This window comes from Pristiophorus japonicus, chromosome 7 (genome assembly GCF_044704955.1).
Source record: "Pristiophorus japonicus isolate sPriJap1 chromosome 7, sPriJap1.hap1, whole genome shotgun sequence".
Classification (NCBI taxonomy): Eukaryota; Metazoa; Chordata; class Chondrichthyes; family Pristiophoridae; genus Pristiophorus; species Pristiophorus japonicus.
Window position 1 is genome coordinate 248,047,702 of NC_091983.1, and position 19,412 is coordinate 248,067,113.

Genomic DNA, 19,412 nt, shown 5'->3' on the forward strand with positions numbered 1-19,412 from the left:
GTTTTATTCTTAGTGTTTTTTGTAGCGGTTTGTTGCAACTGAGTAGCTTGCTCGGCCATTTCAGAGAGCATTTAAGAGTCAACTATATTGTGGGTCTGGAGTCACATATAGGCCAGACCTGATAAGAACAGCAGATTTCCTTCCCTAAAAGACATTAGTGAATCAGATGGGGTTTTACGATAATCCAGTAGTTTCATGGTTACCATTACTGACTCTAGCTTTTTATTCCATTCCAGCTAATTACTTAATTAGCTGAACTAAATTCCCCAGTTGCCGTGGGGTACTTGACAATTCAGAAGGACAGAAAGGAAAAGGAGGTGTGGTAGCTCTGTTGATAAAGGATGGAATCACCAATTGTGAGAAACGATATTGGCTCAAATGATCAGGATGTTGAAACAGTTTGGGTGGAGATGAGGAATAATGGAAAAAAGTCATTGGTGGGCATAGTCTATAGGCCAACTCTGTTGGTCGGAGTATAAACCAAGAAATAGTGGGGGCTAATAAAAAGAGAACAGCAATAACCTCCATATTGATTGGACAAATCAAATTGGTCAGGGTAGCCTTGAGGATGAGTTCATAGAGTGCATAAGGGATGGGTTCCTTTCGCAGTATGTAACGGAACCAAGCAGGGGGCAGGCTAACTTCGATCTGGTCCTGTGTAATGAGGCAGTATTATAAACAATCTCCCAGTAAAGGATCCCCTTGGAATGAGTGACCGATCATAGCATGGTTGAATGTCAAATTCAGATGGAGAGCAAGAAAGTTGGATCTCAAACCAGCGAACTAAGCATAAGTAAAGGAGACTATGAAGGTATGAGGTTGGAGTTGGCTAAAGTGGACTGCGAAAATAGATTCAAGTGTAGGACGGTTGATGACGTACATTTAAGGAGATATTTCATAACTCAAAATATATTCCAGTGAGGAGGAAAGGGTATAAAAGAAGATAGCCATCTGTGGCTAACTAAATAAATAAAAAGATGGTATCCAATTAAAAACAAGGGCATACAAAGTGGCCAAAACTAGTGGGAGGACAGAAGACTGGGAAGCTTTTAAAAGCCAGCAAAGAATGACTCAAAAAATGATTAAGAAAGGGAAGATAGACTATGAAAGTAAACTAGCATGAAGTATAAAAAGATAGCAAGAGTTTCTATAGGTATATAAAAATGACTAAAATAAATGTTGGTCCGTTAGAGGACAAGACCAGGGAATTAGTAATGGGGAAGATGGAGATGGCAGAAACTCTGAACAAATATTTTGTATCAGTCTTTATGGTAGAGGACACTAAAAATATCTCAACAGTGGATAGTCAAGGGGCTATAAGGGGGGAGGAACTCAATACAATCACAATCACTAAGGAGGTGGTGCTCAATAATATAACAGGTCCTAAAGGCAGATAAATCCCCTGGACCTGATGGCTTGCATCCTGGGGTCTTAAGAGAAGTAGCGGCAGGGATTGTGGATGCATTGGTTGTAATTTACCAAAATTCCCTGGATTCTGGGGAGGTCCCAGCAGATTGGAAAACTGCAAATGTAATGCCCCTATTCAAAAAAGGAGGCAGACAAAAAGCAGGAAACTATAGACCAGTTAGCCTAACATCTGTGGTTGGGAAAATGTTAGAGTTAAAGAAGCAGTAGCAGGACATTGAATTATGCTTTTCCAAGTCAGGCATAGTCAGCATGGATTTATGAAGGAGAAGTCCTGTTTGACAAATTTGCTGGAATTCTTTGTGGATGTAACAAACAGAGTGAACCAGTGGATGTGGTGTATTTGGACTTCCAGTAGGCATTTGACAAGGTGCCACATAAAAGGTTACTGCACAAGATAAAAGTTCACGGGGTTGGGGGTAATATATTAGCATGGATAGAGGATTGGCTAACTAACAGAAAACAGAGAGTCGGAATAAATGGTTCATTCTCGGTTGGCAATCAGTAACTAGTGGGGTGCAGCAGGAATCAGTGCTGGGACCCCATCTATTTACAACCTATATTAACAACTTGGATGAAGGGACCGAGTATAACGTAGCCAAGTTTGCTGACGATACAAAGATGGGAGGAAAAGTAATATGTGAGGAGGACACACAAAACCTGCAAAAGGACATAGACAGGTTAAGTGAGTGGGCAAAAATTTGGCAGATGGAGTATAATGTTGGAAAGTGTGAGGTTCTGCACTTTGGCAGAAAAAATTCGAAGAGTAAGTTATTATTTAAATGGAGAAAAATTGCAAAGTGTTGCAGTTCAGCGGGCCTTGGGAGTCCTGGTGCATGAAACACAAAAGGTGAGTATGCAGATTCAGCAAGTGATCAGGAAGGCCAATGGTATCTTAGTCTTTATTGAAAAGGGGATGGAGTATAAAAGCAGGGAAGTCTTGCTACAATTATACAGGGTATTGGTGAGGCCACACCTGGAATACTGCGTGCAGTTTTGGTTTCCATATATAAGAAAGGATATACTTTGGAGATAGTTCAGAGAAGGTTCATTAAGTTGATTCTGGAGATGAGGGGGTTGACTTATGAGGAAAGGTTGAGTAGGTTGGGCCTCTACTTATTCGAATTCAGAAGAATGAGAGGTGATCTTATTGAAACGTATAAGATTATGAGGGGGCTTGACAAGATGGATGCAGAGAGGATGTTTCCACTGATGGAGGAGACTAGAACTAGAGGGCATAATCTTAGAATAAGGGGCCGCCCATGAGGAGGCATTTCTTCTGAGGGTTGTAAATCTGTGGAATTCACTGCCTCAGAGAGCTGTGGAAGCTGGGTCATTAAATAAATTTAAGACAGAAATAGACAGTTTCTTAACCGATAAGGGAATAAGGGGTTATGGGGAGTGGGCAGGATAGTGGATCTGGGTCTATGATCGGATCAGCCATGATCGTATTAAATGGCACAGCAGGCTCGAGGAGTCGTATGGCCTACTCCTCCTATTTCTTATGTTCTTCTGTAACTCAGCCACTATGCTACCATTCCTTTCCTCCTACATTACAAAAGTGATTAATTATACTTCAAAAAGGACTTAATTGGCTGTAAATCGCTTTGAGAGGTCGTTTACGGTGCTATATAAATGCCAGTCCTCCCCTTTCTCTCTCCTTCCCCCCCCCCCCCCCCCCCCCCCTCAAAAGCCGCTCTTCCTCCTCCTTCCTGCAGTGGCCGCATATTCAGAAATACCAAAAGGTGACTAGGAAATAAAAAAAGGAAGCTGCCCCGATAAACTGAAAGGAAGTGTAGTCACTTCTATTACGTAGGAAACACGGATGCCAATTTGGAGCCCTTTTCTAAATAAGCAAGTCATGTCAAGTATTCCAAACTGTTGTAATTTCCTTTGATGCGAGAAACGGGATTTGAATTGCTGCTATCAATGCTTGAATGACTTGTACCAATGGAACTAAAAAGTAGCTGATTTCTGGTGTATAATTTAATGGTTTGACTGGAAAGAGGGAACAGCTGGAACTGATTTGACTTGAGAACTTCTGTTTCGGTTGGAGTATACTGCATTTGTGATGTCATTTGTTACAGTAATCTTGATTTATTGAGGAATCTTTCTGCACTTCTCGTGTGCCTTGAGTAGATAAAGGAATTGTTATACTGTACAACATTGAAACATTATTTAATTTACTAATGGTTTTTGCACTTTCGTGTGAACTGCAATTATTGCTGAATAGTGCCGCTGTCTTAACAACTGTGTAATTGAGTAGAAAGTGTGGACTAAATGTCCTGGGCATCTATTTGGGAAAAGTCTGCACAGGGTATAGGCCACTAGAATTTTAGAATTGTATTTAATAATTATGGCAGCTTGTTTGAGTAATGATGCAAGCCATGTCTTTTGTCCTTGTGTTATTAACTGGTCCATGGTTGTTGTGATCTTGAGTAAGCTGGGTAAAAGCAAATCCAGGAAAAGCTTCTTCATAGTTGAATATGTGGAGCGCACCATGTCATACCAGAAAGCCATGGATTCAGATCAGTAGAGGTATTTAAAAGGCAGATTGATATTTGAGAAGTAAGGGTTTTAAGGGATATGGAGAGAGGATAGGAAATTGGAATTGAAGAAATAAAACTGCCATGACTTACAAAATGGCACCGGAACCATGATGCGCCAAATGGCCTACTTGTGTTCGTATTTCTACTTGTAAGTGGATCAGCTGAATCTCTGGTGATCTGATAGTTACTCCAATGTCTGCTGAGCAGTAACACCATTTTAAACAGGACAGCTATATGTGTTGGTTGAACTGCTGAGTAGTAGGGTCAACTGGGAAATTACTGAAGACACGGGGATAAATTTATAGCTTTTTTAACAAAAAAAAACAAGCTGTTCAGACCCAAAGGTCCCAAATTCAATTCTAAGATTGTGGGGTGTTAGGTAAACTTGAGGCATTACAGTTAGCCTCAATTGGACTCCTTGTCTTGGGAAGGTAAAAATCAGGGGTTCCCACCCCTGATTATCTTCTGTTGAGTCCACACATGGGGATGGATGTCGATTGAGAACAGGATTGGCTTGGTTGTGCCTGCTATTTTTGAAAGTTAGCCAAAAAAAAATTCAATATGATCATGGCTGATCATGCAACTTCAGTACCCCACTCCTGCCTTCTCTCTATACCCACTGATCCCTTTAGCCACATCTAACTCCCTTTTGAATATCTCCATCAAACTGGACTCGACCACTTTCTGTGGTAGAGAATTCCATAGGTTCACAATTCTCTGGGTGAAAATGTTTCTCCTCATCTCGGTCCAATATGGCTTACCCCTTATCCTTAGACTGTGACCCCTGGTTCTGGACTTCCCCAACATCGGGAACATTCTTCCTGCATTTAACCTGTCCAATCCCATCAGAATTTTATATGCTTCTATGAGATCCCCCCTCATTCTTCTAAATTCCAGTGAATATAAGCCTAATCGATCCAGTCTTTCTTCCTATGTCAGTTCTGCCATCCCAGGAATCAGTCTGCACTCCCTCAAGAGCAAGAATGTCCTTCCTCCGATTCGGAGACCAAAACTGCACACAATACTCAAGGTGTGGTCTCACCAAGGTCCTGTACAACTGCAGCAAGACTTCCCTGCTCCGATACTCAAATCCTCGGTATGAAGGCCAACATGCCATTTGCTTTCTTAGCTGCCTGCTGTACCTGCATGCCTACTTTCAATGACTGATGTACATGACACCCAGGTCTCGTTGCACCTCCCAAAACATTAGTTTGCAGGTGCAGCAGGTAATCAGGAAGGCGAATGGAATGTTGGCCTTCATTGCGAGAGGGATGGAGTACAAAAGCAGGGAGGTCCTGCTGCAACTGTCTAGGGTATTGGTAAGGACGCACCTGGAGTACTGCTTGCAGTTTTGGTCACCTTACTTAAGGAAGGATATACTGGCTTTGGAGGGGGTACAGAGACGATTCACTTGGCTGATTCCGGAGATGAGGGGGTTACCTTATGATGATAGATTGAGTAGACTGTGTCTTTACTCGTTGGAGTTCAGAAGGATGAGGGGTGATCTTATAGCAACATTTAAAATCATGAAAGGAATAGACAAGATAGAGGCAGAGAGGTTGTTTCAACTCGTAGGGGAGGCGAGAACTAGGGGGCACAGCCTCAAAATACGGGGGAGCCAATTTAAAACCGAATTGCGAAGGAATTTCTTCTCCCAGAGGGTTGTGAATCTGTGGAATTCTCTGCCCAAGGAAGCAGTTGAGGCTAGCTCATTGAATGTATTCAAGTCACAGATAGATAGATAGATTTTTAACCAAAAAGGGAATTAAGGGTTACAGGGAGAGGGCGGGTAAGTGGAGCTGAGTCCACGGCCAGATCAGCCATGATCTTATTGAATGGCGGAGCAGGCTCGAGGGGCTAGATGGCCTACTCCTGTTCCTAATTCTTATGTTCTTATGTTCTCCCCTTTTACTAATCTGTCACCATTCAGATAATCTGCCTTCCTGTTTTTGCCACCAAAGTGGATAACCTCACACTTATCCACATTATACTGCATCTGCCATGCATTTACCCACTCACCTAACCTGTCCAAGTCACCCTGCAGCCTCTTAGCATCCTCCTCACAGCTCATGCTGCCACCCAGCTTAGTGTCATCTGCAAACTTGGAGATATTACATTCAATTCCTTCGTCAAAATCATTAATATATATTGTAAATAGCTGGGGTACCAGCACTGAACCTTGCGGTACCCCAATAGTCACTGCCTGCCATTTTGAAAAGGACCCGTTTATTCCCACTCTTTGCTTCCTGTCTGCCAACCAGTTCTCTATCCACGTCAATACATTACCCCCAATCCCATGTGCCTTAATTTTGAACATCAATCTCTTGTGTGGGACCTTGTCAAAAGCCTTTTGAAAGTCCAATACACCACATCCACTGGTTCTCCCTTATCCTCAAAAAATTCTTGAAGATTTGTCAACATGATTTCCCTTTCATAAATCGATGCTGACTTAAACCGATCCAAATACGCTGCTGTTACATCTTTAATAATTGATTCCAGCACTTTCCCCACCACTGATGTCAGGTTAACCGGTCTATAATTCCCTGTTTTCTCTCTTCCCTCCTTTTTTAAAAAGTGGGGTTACATTAGCTACCCTCCAATCCATAGGAACTGATCCAGAGTCCATGGAATGTTGGAAAATGATCACCAATGCATCCACTATTTCTAGGGCCACTTCCTTAAGTACTCTGGGATGCAGACTATCAGGCCTTGGGGATTTATCAGCCTTCAATCCCATCAATTTCCCGAACACCATTTCCTGACTCATAAGGATTTCCCACAGTTCCTCTTTCTCGCTCGACCCTTGGTCCCCTAGTATTTTTGGGAGGTTATTCGTGTCTGTCTTAGTGAAGACAGAACCAAAGTATTTGTTTAATTGGTCTGCATTTCCTTGTTCCCCATTATGAATTCACCTGATTCTGACTGCAAGGGACCTACATTAGTCTTCACTAATCTTTTTCTCTTCACATATCTATAGAAGCTTTTGCAGTCAGTTTTTAATGTTCCCTGCAAGCATACTCTCGTACTCTATTTTCCCCCTCCTAATTAAACCCTTAGTCCTCCTCTGCTGAATTCGAAATTTCTCCCAGTCCTCGGGTTTGCTGTATTTTCTGGCCAATTTATATGCCTCTTCCTTGGTTTTAAAACTATCCTTAATTTCCTTTGTTAGCCACAGTTGAGCCACCCTCATTGTTTTATTTTTACTCCAGATAGGGATGTACAATTGCATCCATCGCCTTACTGCTCAGCACAATCCTCAAAGCAACGGAGGTGTTGAGTGTTTTAACCGCATCATCAAAGAGGACAGGGATGTACAATTGCTGAAGTTCATCCATGTGATCTTTAAATGTTTGCCATTGCCTATTCACCATCAACCCTTTAAGTATCATTTGCCAGTCTATTCTAGCCAATTCACGTCTCATACCATCGAAGTTACCTTTCTTTAAGTTCAGGGCCCTAATCCCTGAATTAACTGTCACTCCATCTTAATGAAGAATTCTACCCTATTATGGTCTCTCTTCTCCAAGGGGCCTCGCACAACAAGATTGTTAATTAATCCCCCCTCATTACACATCACCCAGTCTAGGATGGCCAGCTCTCTAGTTGGTTCTTCGACATATTGGTCTAGAAAACCATCCCTAATACACTCCAGGAAATCCTCCTCCACAGTATTGCTACCAGTGTGGTTAGCCCAATCTATATGGAGATTAAAATCACCCATGATAACTACTGTACCTTTATTGCATGCATCCCTAATTTCCTGTTTGATGCCATCCCTAACATCACTACTACTGTTTGGTGGTCTGTACACAACTCCCACTAATGTTTTCTGCCCTTTGGTGTTTCACAGCTCTACCCATATAGATTCCACATCATCCAAGCTAATGTCCTTTCTTATATTGCACCTTTAACGACCTTGGAAAGTCCCGAAGCGCTTTGAAGTGTAGGCACTGTAGGAATGTAAGGAAATGCAGCAGCCAATTTTCCTATGGCAAGGTCCCACAAACAGCAATGACATAAATGACTAAATCATATGCTTTCGTGATGTTGGTTGAGGAATAAATATTGGCCAGAACATCAGGGTGAACTCCCCTGCTCTTCGAATGGTGCCAAAGGATATTTTACGTTTACCTGAGAGGGCAGACGGGCTTCGGTTTAATGTCTCATCTGAAAGCTCTCTTAGTAAAAAGGTTCCTTCTGGCATTTCCAGTTTTCTTCTGTTGTCCTTACTTTGTAAATAAGACCATGTGCTTAAATTCTGTACAAAGCAAAAAGCTTAGTTGGATCCAATTTGTACAAATCGTTCATTCTTCTATTTGGTTGAATCTATTTTGAAAACCTCAAAGTATTATACGATTATAGTGGTTTCAAGTTTGTGAAACAATTATTGTGGGAAGAATGGTTTTATTTTGTGCACCAGAGCACCTCGTCTTTGTTTTTGATGAATACAAATTGGTTATATGAATTCATTCATTCATAGGCAGTCCCTCGGGATCGAGGAAGACTCGCTTCCACTCTTGGCATGAGTTCTTAGGTGGCTGAACAGTCCAATACAAGAACCACAGTCCCTGTCACAGGTGGGACAGATAGTCGTTGAGGGAAAGGGTGGGCAGGGAGCCTGGTTTGATGCACGCTCCTTCTGCTGCCTGCGCTTGATTTCTGCATGCCCTCGGCGACCATACTCGAGGAGCTCAGCACTCTCCCGAATGCCCTTCCTCCACCTAGGGCGGTCTATGGCCAGGGACTCCCAGGTGTCAGTGGGGATGTCGCACTTTATCAGGGAGGCTTTGAGGATGTCCTTGTAACGTTTCCTCTGCCCGCCTTTGGTTCGTTTGCCATGGACGTGTTCCGAGTCGAGCGCTTGCTTTGGGAGTCTCGTGTCTGGGATGCGGACAATGTGGCCTGCCCAGCGGAGCTGACCAAGTGTAGTCAGTGCTTCAATGCTGGGGATATTGGCCTGGACGAGGACGCTAATGTTGTGCGTCTGTCCTCCCAGGGGATTTGCGGGGATTTGCAGGATCTTGCGGAGACATCGTTGGTGGTATTTCTCCAGCGACTTGAGGTGTCTACTGTACATAGTCCACGTCTCTGAGCCGTACAGGAGGGCGGGTATTACAACAGCCCTGTAGACCATGAGCTTGGTGACAGTTTTGAGGGACTGATCTTCAAACACACCTTTCCTCAGGCGACCGAAGGCTGCACTGGCGCGCCGGAGGCGGTGTTAAACCTGATTGTAATGGCAGATATTATAAATTTCTCTCTCACCCGTGGTCTCTCCGTCTCTCTCCCTCCCTCTTAGACTCCCTCTCCTTCCTCCTCGGTCTCTTTCTCCCCCTTTATCCTCTCTTTCTCCTTACCCCTCCTTACTCCGACTCTGTCTGCCTGCTCCTCAGTGACCCCTACCCCCTCGGTCCATTTTACCTCCACCATCTTAGTCTGCTTCACCCTCTAGCCCTATCTCCTTTTTACCCCTCTCTCTTCTCCCTCTGTTTCTGTTTCTCTGTTTTCCCGTATCTCTCTCTCTCTCTCTCTCTCTCTGTTTGTGTCTCACGCTGTGCCCTTGCTCGCTCGCCGTGCATCCCCCTCTCTTTCATGTAACAAGTCGGTGGAGGAGGATTTCCTGGAATGCATAAGGGATGGTTTTCTAGACCAATATGTCGAGGAACCAACTAGGGGGGAGGCCATCTTAGACTGGGTGTTGTGTAATGAGAGAGGATTAATTAGCAATCTCATTGTGCGAGGCCCCTTGGGGAAGAGTGACCATAATATGGTGGAATTCTGCATTAGGATGGAGAATGAAACAGTTAATTCAGAGACCATGGTCCAGAACTTAAAGAAGGGTAACTTTGAAGGTATGAGGCATGAATTGGCTAAGATAGATTGGCTAATGATACTTAAGGGGTTGACTGTGGATGGGCAATGGCAGACATTTAGAGAACGCATGGATGAATTACAACAATTGTACATTCCTGTCTGGCGTAAAAATAAAAAAGGGAAGGTGGCTCAACCGTGGCTATCTAGGGAAATCAGGGATAGTATTAAAGCCAAGGAAGTGGCATACAAATTGGCCAGAAATAGCAGCGAACCTGGGGACTGGGAGAAATTTAGAACTCGGCAGAGGAGGACAAAGGGTTTGATTAGGGTAGGGAAAATGGAGTACGAGAAGAAGCTTGCAGGGAACATTAAGGCGGATTGCAAAAGTTTCTATAGGTATGTAAAGAGAAAGAGGTTAGTAAAGACAAACGTAGGTCCCCTGCAGTCAGAATCAGGGGAAGTCATAACGGGGAACAAAGAAATGGCAGACCAATTGAACAAGTACTTTGGTTCAGTATTCACTAAGGAGGACACAAACAACCTTCCGGATATAAAAGTGGTCAGAGGGTCTATTAAGGAGGAGGAACTGAGGGAAATCTTTATTAGTCGGGAAATTGTGTTGGGGAAATTGATGGGATTGAAGGCCGATAAATCCCCAGGGCCTGATGGACTGCATCCCAGAGTACTTAAGGAGGTGGCCTTGGAAATAGCGGATGCATTGACAGTCATTTTCCAACATTCCATTGACTCTGGATCAGTTCCTATCGAGTGGAGGGTAGCCAATGTAACCCCACTTTTTAAAAAAGGAGGGAGAGAGAAAGCAGGGAATTATAGACCGGTCAGCCTGACCTCAGTAGTGGGTAAAATGATGGAATCAATTATTAAGGATGTCATAGCAGCGCATTTGGAAAGAGGTGACATGATAGGTCCAAGTCAGCATGGATTTGTAAAAGGGAGATCATGCTTGACAAATCTTCTGGAATTTTTTGAGGATGTTTCCAATAAAGTGGACAAAGGAGTACCAGTTGATGTGGTATATTTGGACTTTCAGAAGGCTTTCGACAAGGTCCCACACAAGAGATTAATGTGCAAAGTTAAAGCACATGGGATTGGGGGTAGTGTGCTGACGTGGATTGAGAACTGGTTGTCAGACAGGAAGCAAAGAGTAGGAGTAAATGGGTACTTTTCGGAATGGCAGGCAGTGATAGTGGGGTACCGCAGGGTTCTGTGCTGGGGCCCCAGCTGTTTACATTATACATTAATGATTTAGACGAAGGGATTAAATGTAGTATCTCCAAATTTGCGGATGACACTAAGTTGGGTGGCAGTGTGAGCTGCGAGGAGGATGCTATGAGGCTACAGAGTGACTTGGATAGGTTAGGTGAGTGGGCAAATGCGTGGCAGATGAAGTATAATGTGGATAAATGTGAGGTTATCCACTTTGGTGGTAAAAACAGAGAGACAGACTATTATCTGAATGGTGACAGATTAGGAAAAGGGAAGGTGCAACGAGACCTGGGTGTCATGGTACATCAGTCATTGAAGGTTGGCATGCAGGTACAGCAGGCGGTTAAGAAAGCAAATGGCATGTTGGCCTTCATAGCGAGGGGATTTGAGTACAGGGGCAGGGAGGTGTTGCTACAGTTGTACAGGGCCTTGGTGAGGCCACACCTGGAGTATTGTGTACAGTTTTGGTCTCCTAACTTGAGGAAGGACATACTTGCTGTTGAGGGAGTGCAGCGAAGATTCACCAGACTGATTCCCGGGATGGTGGGACTGACCTATCAAGAAAGACTGAATCAACTGGGCTTGTATTCACTGGAGTTCAGAAGAGTGAGAGGGGACCTCATAGAAACGTTTAAAATTCTGACGGGTTTGGACAGGTTGGATGCAGGAAGAATGTTCCCAATGTTGGGGAAGTCCAGAACCAGGGGTCACAGTCTAAGGATAAGGGGTAAGCCATTTAGGACCGAGATAAGGAGAAACTTCTTCACCCAGAGAGTGGTGAACCTGTGGAATTCTCTACCACGGGAAGTAGTTGAGGCCAATTCACTAAATATATTCAAAAGGGAGTTAGATGAAGTCCTTACTACTCGGGGGATCAAGGGGTATGGCGTGAAAGCAGGAAGTGGGTACTGAAGTTTCATGTTCAGCCATGAACTCGTTGAATGGCGGTGCAGGCTAGAAGGGCTGAATGGCCTGCTCCTGCACCTATTTTCTATGTTTCTAAGTCGCGATCATTTGGCCCATGAATCATACTATGTTCCAAGACTATAAGCAATCTGGCTGTCCTGGATTGTACCATACTTGATCAATCTGAAGAAAGATGCGCAAAACCTGAAATGAATGTTTTAAGTCATTCTAAGTCATTGTTGGGCTATTCTACAATTGCAGAGAATTGGATCACCACGGAGGCATTATTAGTGTGTGTACAAATTAGAGATATCTTGACATTTTTCGCTGCCACTGTACCAAGAATTTCAATTGTCATCAGTATTTTTAATCAGATGACACTTTCTAAACCGTTTGACAAACTACTCACAATTGAATGAATCCTTTGTTTTTGTGTATCTGCAGTGAACAAAGTATATGCCAGGCACGGGCTGCTGTTATGGTGTACGATGATGGCAATAAAAAGTGGGTACCAGCTGGTGGAGCAACTGGATTCAGTCGAGTGCATATTTACCACCACACCGGCAACAACACGTTCCGAGTGGTGGGGAGAAAGATTCAGGACCATCAGGTAGGAGTTACTTTAGTTCACTTTCATACTGTGTTCATCTCAATTTCTGTTGATTCATTGTTTTCTTGGGTGCAAATGCAAGAGATTTTCATTTCATTTTGGTTTCTTGTTTTTTGTTTTACTTTTTTCTCTTTCTAGTTTTAATTTTTTGTTGCAATTCTGGTCTCTCATATTTAAAAACCTTTCTTTCTATTTTTATTTGGACTTTTTCAGGTGTCATTGTTTTATTTTTTACATAGGATATACGGCACAGAAACAGGCCATTCGGCCCAACCAGTCCATGCTGGCGTTTATGCTCCACTCTAGCCTCCTCCTGTTTTTCCACATGTAACTCTGTCGGCATAATCCTCTACTCCCTTCTCCTGCATATGCTTATCCAGCCTATCCTTTAAGGGAAGAGGCTGGGTATTCTGCCACTCGTGCCTTACCTCCTGATTCCCAAAAGCCTTTCCACCATCTACAAAGCACAACTCAGGAGTGTGATGGAATACTCTCCATTTTTTGCCTGGATGAGTGCACACACTCGAAGCACAACACCATCCAGGACAAAGCAGCCCACTTGATTTGGCAGCCCAGCCATCACCTTCAACATTCACTCCCTCCATCACCGACGCACTGTGGCTGCAGTGTAGCCACTTGCCAAGGCTTTTTTGACAGCACCTCCCAAATCTCTACTACCTAGAAGGACAAGGGCAGCAGGCGCATGGGAACACCATCTTGCAAGTTCCCTTCCAAGTTGCACAACATAGGGATATGGAAATCTATCACCGTTCCTTCATAGTCATTGGGTCAAAATCATGGAACTCTGTCCCTAACAGCACTGTGGGAGCACCTTCACCATACAGACTGCAGCGGTTTAAGAACGCGGTTCACCACCACCTTCTCGAGGGCAATTAGGCTTGGGCAATAAATGCTGGCCTTGCCAACGACATCTACATCTGAAGAACAAATGAAAAAAAATACTTCTGTACTATAGTGATGGCCTCTAGTTTTGCTCTTCCCCACAAGTGGAAACATTCTCTCTATATCCACTCTATCAAAACCTTTCATAATTTTAAAGACCTTAATTTCTCAGCCATTGTTCAACCAAAAAGGGACCCAGCCTGTTCATCCTTTTCTGATAAGTGTACCCTCGCATTTCTGGTATCATTATTGTAAATCTTCTCTGCACTCTCTCCAGTGGCTCTGTATTCTTTTTATAATATTGCGACCAGAATTGTACGCAGTACTCCAGATTTGGTCTTACCATGGAGCTGTGGCAAAATTCAACATTCTAGATATTGCACATACCAGCCAAATCATTACTGTCTTGGTTTTATATTAATTCTCAGGATTTGGTTATTACTGGCAAGGCCGGCATTCATTCCCCATCCCAGGTTCCCCTTGAGAAGTTAGTGTGGGCTGCCATCTGAGTGGCTGCAGTCCACCTGGTTAAGCTGCTCCCACAATAACTATTGGGTAGTTCCAGGATTTTGACCCAGCGACTATGAAGGAACAGTGTTGTATGTCCAAGTCTGGGTGGTGTGTAACTTGGGAGGTGATGGTGTTCCTATACACCTACCTTTGTCCTTCCAGGTGGTGGAGATCGTGGGTTCGAGAGGTGCTGCTGAAAAAATGATCGCGTTACTGCCGTGCATATCATCGATAGCCCACCCGGCAGCTACTGTTGGCGGAGGGAGCGGATGTTTAAGCCAGTGGATAGGGTACCAATCAAGCGGACTGCTTTGTTCTGGGCAGTGTCGAGCTGTTGCAGCTGCATCCATCCAGCAAGTAGAGAGTATTGCATCGCAATCCTGACTTGTGCCTTGTAGGTAGTGGAAAGGCTTTCTGGAGTCAGAAGATGAACTACTCACCACAGAATACCCAGCCTCTGAACTGCTGTGGTGGCCACAGCATTTATGTGGCTGGTCCAGTTCAGTTTTGGGCCAATGGACCCCCAAAATGTTGATGATTGAAGACTCATCAATGGAAATGCCATTGAATGTTGGGATACTTTTGAGCAATGTTCCTTGAAAACTGTGTGGTTGGTCCGCCACGCACTGCTCCAGGTAGCCTGTGCAGCTGGCTTGCTGTCTTTTGAATGCATAAACAGTGCTTGTGCAATATTTTCACTGGACCATGGAGGCCCTTAAAGGGGCTGCATGGCACCAAAATAAATGACAGGGAACATTGCTTGTGAGGCACACACGTTTCTTGCTACTTTCAGCCTGGATGTTGTCCAGGTCTTGGTGCAAGTGGGCATGGTCTGCTTCATTATCTGAGGAATTGTAAATGGAGCTGAACACTCTGCAGTCATCAGCGAACATCCCCACTTCCAACCTTATGATGGAGGGAAGGTTGTTGATGAAGCGGTTGAAGATAGTTTGGCCCAGGACACTGCCCTGAGGAATGAATACCTGCCGTAATATACTAGGGCTGAGATGATTGGCTTTCAATGACCACAACCTACTTGTCTGCCATGTATGGCTCCAACCACTGGAGAGATTTTCCCCCTCAATCAAATGATGCCTTGCTGTCGAGGACAGTCACTCTCGTCTCACTTCTGCAATTCAGCTCTTGTGTCCATGAATGGACCAAGGGTGTAATGAGGTCTGGAGCTGAGTGGTTCTGGCGGAATCCAAACTGAGCATTGGGAGCAGATACCCCTTGTTAACACTGTTGATGACTCCTTCATCGCGTTGCTGAAGCCCTCGTCCATGCATTTGTTACCTCTAGACTTGACTATTCCAACGCAGTCCTGGCTGGCCTCCCACATTCTACCCTACTTAAACTAGAGGTGATCAAACTCGGCCACCTGTGTCTTAACTCGCACCAAGTCCCACTCACCCATCACCCCTGAGCTCGCTGATCTACATTGGCTCCCGGTTAAGCAACACCTTGACTTCAAAATTCTCATCTTTGTGTTCAAATCCCTCCATGGCCTCGCCCCCTCCCTATCTCTGTAATCTCCTCCAGCCCCACAAACCCGGCTCCTCCTCCCCCCGGAGATATCTGCTCCACCATTGTTGGCCATGCCTTTTGTTGCCTCGGCCCTAAGCTCTGGAACTCCCTGCCTGAACCTCTCGGCTTCTCTACATCTCTTTGCTCCTTCAAGACGCTCCTTAAAACCTACCTCTTTGACCAAGCTTTTGATCTCCTGATTGGGACGTTTCACTACTTTATAGGCGCTATATAAATACAAGTTGTTGTTGGAATCGGTTGATGGGGTTAAATTTGTCTTCCTTTTTGTGGATGGAACATATATAGGCAACTTTCCACATTGTCGGGTAGATACCAATGTTGTAGCTGTACTGGAATAGCTTAGCTAGAAGTGTGGCTAGTTTTTTTGCACAGGGCTTTACCACTGTAGCCAGAATATAATCGGGCTCTGTATCCTTTGCCTTGCCTAGTGCAGTCAACCGTTTCTTCATGCCACGTAGCGTGAATCCAGTTGGCTGAAGACTGGCATTTGTGATGAAGGTGGCTGAGAAGGATCATCGACTTGGCACTTCTGACAAAAATGGTTGCAAACGTTTCTGCTTTGTCTTGTGCAATCGCATGCTGAGCTCTGTTATCACTGAGGATGGGAATGTTCAAGGAGCCTCCTTTGGACATTTCTGATACTGTTGAGAGAAGCATTTAAGTGTCACAGGTGGGGCTATGATAGCACCTGTTGGCATTGCACTGCTGTGTGATTGGTGCTCTCTGATTTGTCCCAAAGGATGCAAGTCTAGTCATCACTCAATTCTTATATAGTGTTAAATTAGGACTAAAATAAACACAGCTAGGGGATCTGGTTGCTTATCTGTCTTGTGGGTGCACCGATGGCAAGATACAAAGCCATCTCAAGCAGGTACGACTTGGTTTTGGTACTTGTATAACTTAAAACTATATAAAGCCAAAATTGAGAGATCTCCAGACAGTTTTATGAGCTGGTGATCATTCTGATTGCATCTTTCCACCTGCACTCCACCCCCCTTACCAACTGCATTAAAAATTAATAACTGGGTGGAAGCCAAGCTTTTGTGTCTGAGCTCAGGCAATGTGCTGTTAGCAGCAGAACTCTAGTTTGCTGGCTGTGCATCATACTGTACAGGCACTGCTGAGGCTAGTATCTAAATGGCACCCTTTCTGCTGTTTCAGCTTGTGTCCTGTGTGCATATGATATTTTCCTGCACTGTTTTATGCAACTGCAAGGTAGTATAATAAGTGATAATTTTCCTAACTCCTGTTGGTAGTTACGGTATTGATCAGCTGAAGTGTGCTTCAGTAAAGTGTTAATAGTTGTATTTTCATCTCTCTTTAAGGGCGAGTATTCTGTTGTAGTGTGTACTCCCATCTAGTGGCTTAGCTGAGAACTGAATGAAATCCGAAGAACTTGACTCTCAAGGCATTTGCTTTACTGCTGCTGAAGATTTTTTTTTAATTGTTACATTATGTCCTCTGGATAAGAAAAAGCCATCGGGCCCATATATGTTTGTCCCACTTCCTTACAGGAATTGTTCCTCTATTACAACCCTTCTTTCCCTCAGCCCCTGAAAAAAAAATCTGAAGCCAATTCAGGAACCTAGTCAAAAATTTTGCTCTGACCCCTTGAGGATGATCACTTAAGCCTCAGGAGCCCGAAGCTATTGGTTACTACAAAGGGGCATGGTAACCGAGATGGTTATGCTAACGAATGAGTAATCCAAAGGCTTAGGCTTGATCCAGAGAGACAAGTTCAAATCCCACCCTGGCAACTGGGGCATTTAAATTCATCAATTAAATAAATCTGGAATAGAAACATAGAAATTCACAGCGCAGAAGGAAGCCATTTTGGCCCATTGTGTCTGCGCCGGCCGACAAAGAGCCACACGGCCCTCGGTCAGCAGCCCTGAAGGTTACATACCATGAACAATGGCGGACAGGTAAAGAGCATCCGGCCCAACCAGTCTGCCCCACACAACTGCAACACCCCTTGCACCGCAACATTTTACACTCCACCTCAACCGGAGCCATGCGATCTCCCGCGAGAGGCAAAAAAATCCAGGCCAATTGGAGGGAAAATTCCTCCGACCTATACAGGTGATCAAAACTAGTCCAGGTGATCACCCTAACCGTATTCGATTCCCTGCAGTACTTAGCGTTGTATCCGGGCCGGCCAACAAGAGGTTATCCAGTCTAATCCCACTTAGCAACTCTACGTCTGTAACCCTGCAGGTTATAGCACTTCAGGTGCCCATCCAAGCACCTTTTTAAATGTGGTGAGGTTTTCCAGGCAGTGAGTTCCAGACCCCCACAACCCTCTGAAGAAGCTTCCCCCCTCAAAACCCCTCTGAACCTTTCACCAACCACCTTAATACTATGCCCCCTCGTAATTGACCCCTCCACCAAGGGAAATAGGCCCTTGCGACCCACTATATCCACGTCCCTCAAAATTTTATACACATCAATGAGGTCTCCTCAGCCGCCTCTGTTCTAATGAGAACAAACCCAGCCTATCCAATCTGACCTGATAGCGAAGATTCTCCATTCCATTGTTACGGTCACAGGCGTGTACCTACCAGTACTGTACCCCAGTGTTATATAGGGACAAACCTGTACATCCCAGTACTGTACCCGTTATACAGTGATAGACGTGTACCCCCTGTACTGTACCCAAGTATTATACAGTGAAAGACCTGTACCCGTCAGTACTGTATCCCAGGGTTTTATAGTGACAGACCTGTACCTGTTATACAGTGGGTACAGGTCTGTCACTGTATAACATGGGTACAGTACTGGCAGGTACAGGTCTGTCACTGTAATGGGTACAGTACTGAGGGTGGGGGGGTACAGGTCTGTCACTAACACTGGTACAGTACTGGTGAGTACAGGTCTGTCAATGTATAATACTTGGGTACAGTACTGATGGGTACAGGTTTGTCATTGTACAACATGGGTACTGCACTGGTGGGCACAGGTCTGTCACTGTATTCAAATCTAGATCATTGATGTATGCCACAAAAAGCAAGTGACCCAGTACTGAGCCTTGCAGAACCCCACTGGAAACATCCTTCCAATCACAAAAACACCCATCAACCATTACCCTTTGTTTCCTACCTCTAAGCCAATTTTGGATCCAACTTGCCACTTTGCCCAGGATCCCATGGGCTTTAACCTTTGTGACCAGTTTACCATGTGGGACCTTACCAAAGCTTTGCTAAACTCCATATACACTACATCGTGCGCACTACCCTCATCAACCCTCCTCGTTCCCTCAAAAAATTCACTCAGGTTAGTCAAACACGATCTTCCCTTAACAAATCCGTGCTGACTGTCCCTAATTAATCCTTGTCTTTCTAAATGTAGATTTATCCTGTCCTTAAGGATTTTTTCCAATAATTTTCCCACCATTGAGGTTAGGCTGACAGGCCTGTAATTACTCGGCCTATCCCTTTCTCCCTTCTTAAACAAGGGTACCACATTAGCAGCCCTTCAGCACCATGCCCAAGTCCAAAGAGGACTGGAAAATGATGGTCAAGGCCTCTGCTATTTCCTCTTTTACTTCGCTCAACAGCCTGGGATGCATTTCAACTACTTTCAAAGCTGCTAAACCCCTTCATGTTTGGCCTGAACCCTCCGGATCTCCTCCTTGAATGCCTCCCACTGTTCCGACACTGATTTACCTACAAGTAGCTGTTTCCAGTCCAGTGAGGCCAAATCACTTCTCAACTTAGCAAATTTAGCTTTACCCCAATTTGAGACTTTTATTCCTGGTCTATCCTTGTCCTTATCCATAACTACCTTGAATCTGACTGAATTATGGTCACGAACATCCAAATGCTCTCCCACTAATACCCCTTCCACCTGCCCAACTTCATTCCCCAAAACTAAATGCAAAACTGCCCCCTCATGTTGGGCTTGTTACATAGGGCTCAATT

General features: G+C 44.4%; 1 protein-coding gene across 7 annotated transcripts in view; it reads left to right on the forward strand.

Annotated features, from left to right (window-relative positions):
- Nucleotides 1-19,412, forward strand: part of enah (ENAH actin regulator) — a 582,073-nt gene that overhangs the window by 245,778 nt on the left and 316,883 nt on the right. For all 7 annotated transcript variants that reach the window (XM_070885881.1, XM_070885879.1, XM_070885882.1 and 4 more), the window contains one exon: nucleotides 12,366-12,531. In XM_070885881.1, the coding sequence (XP_070741982.1) occupies nucleotides 12,366-12,531 (166 nt within the window). The remainder of the gene's footprint in view (nucleotides 1-12,365; nucleotides 12,532-19,412) is intronic.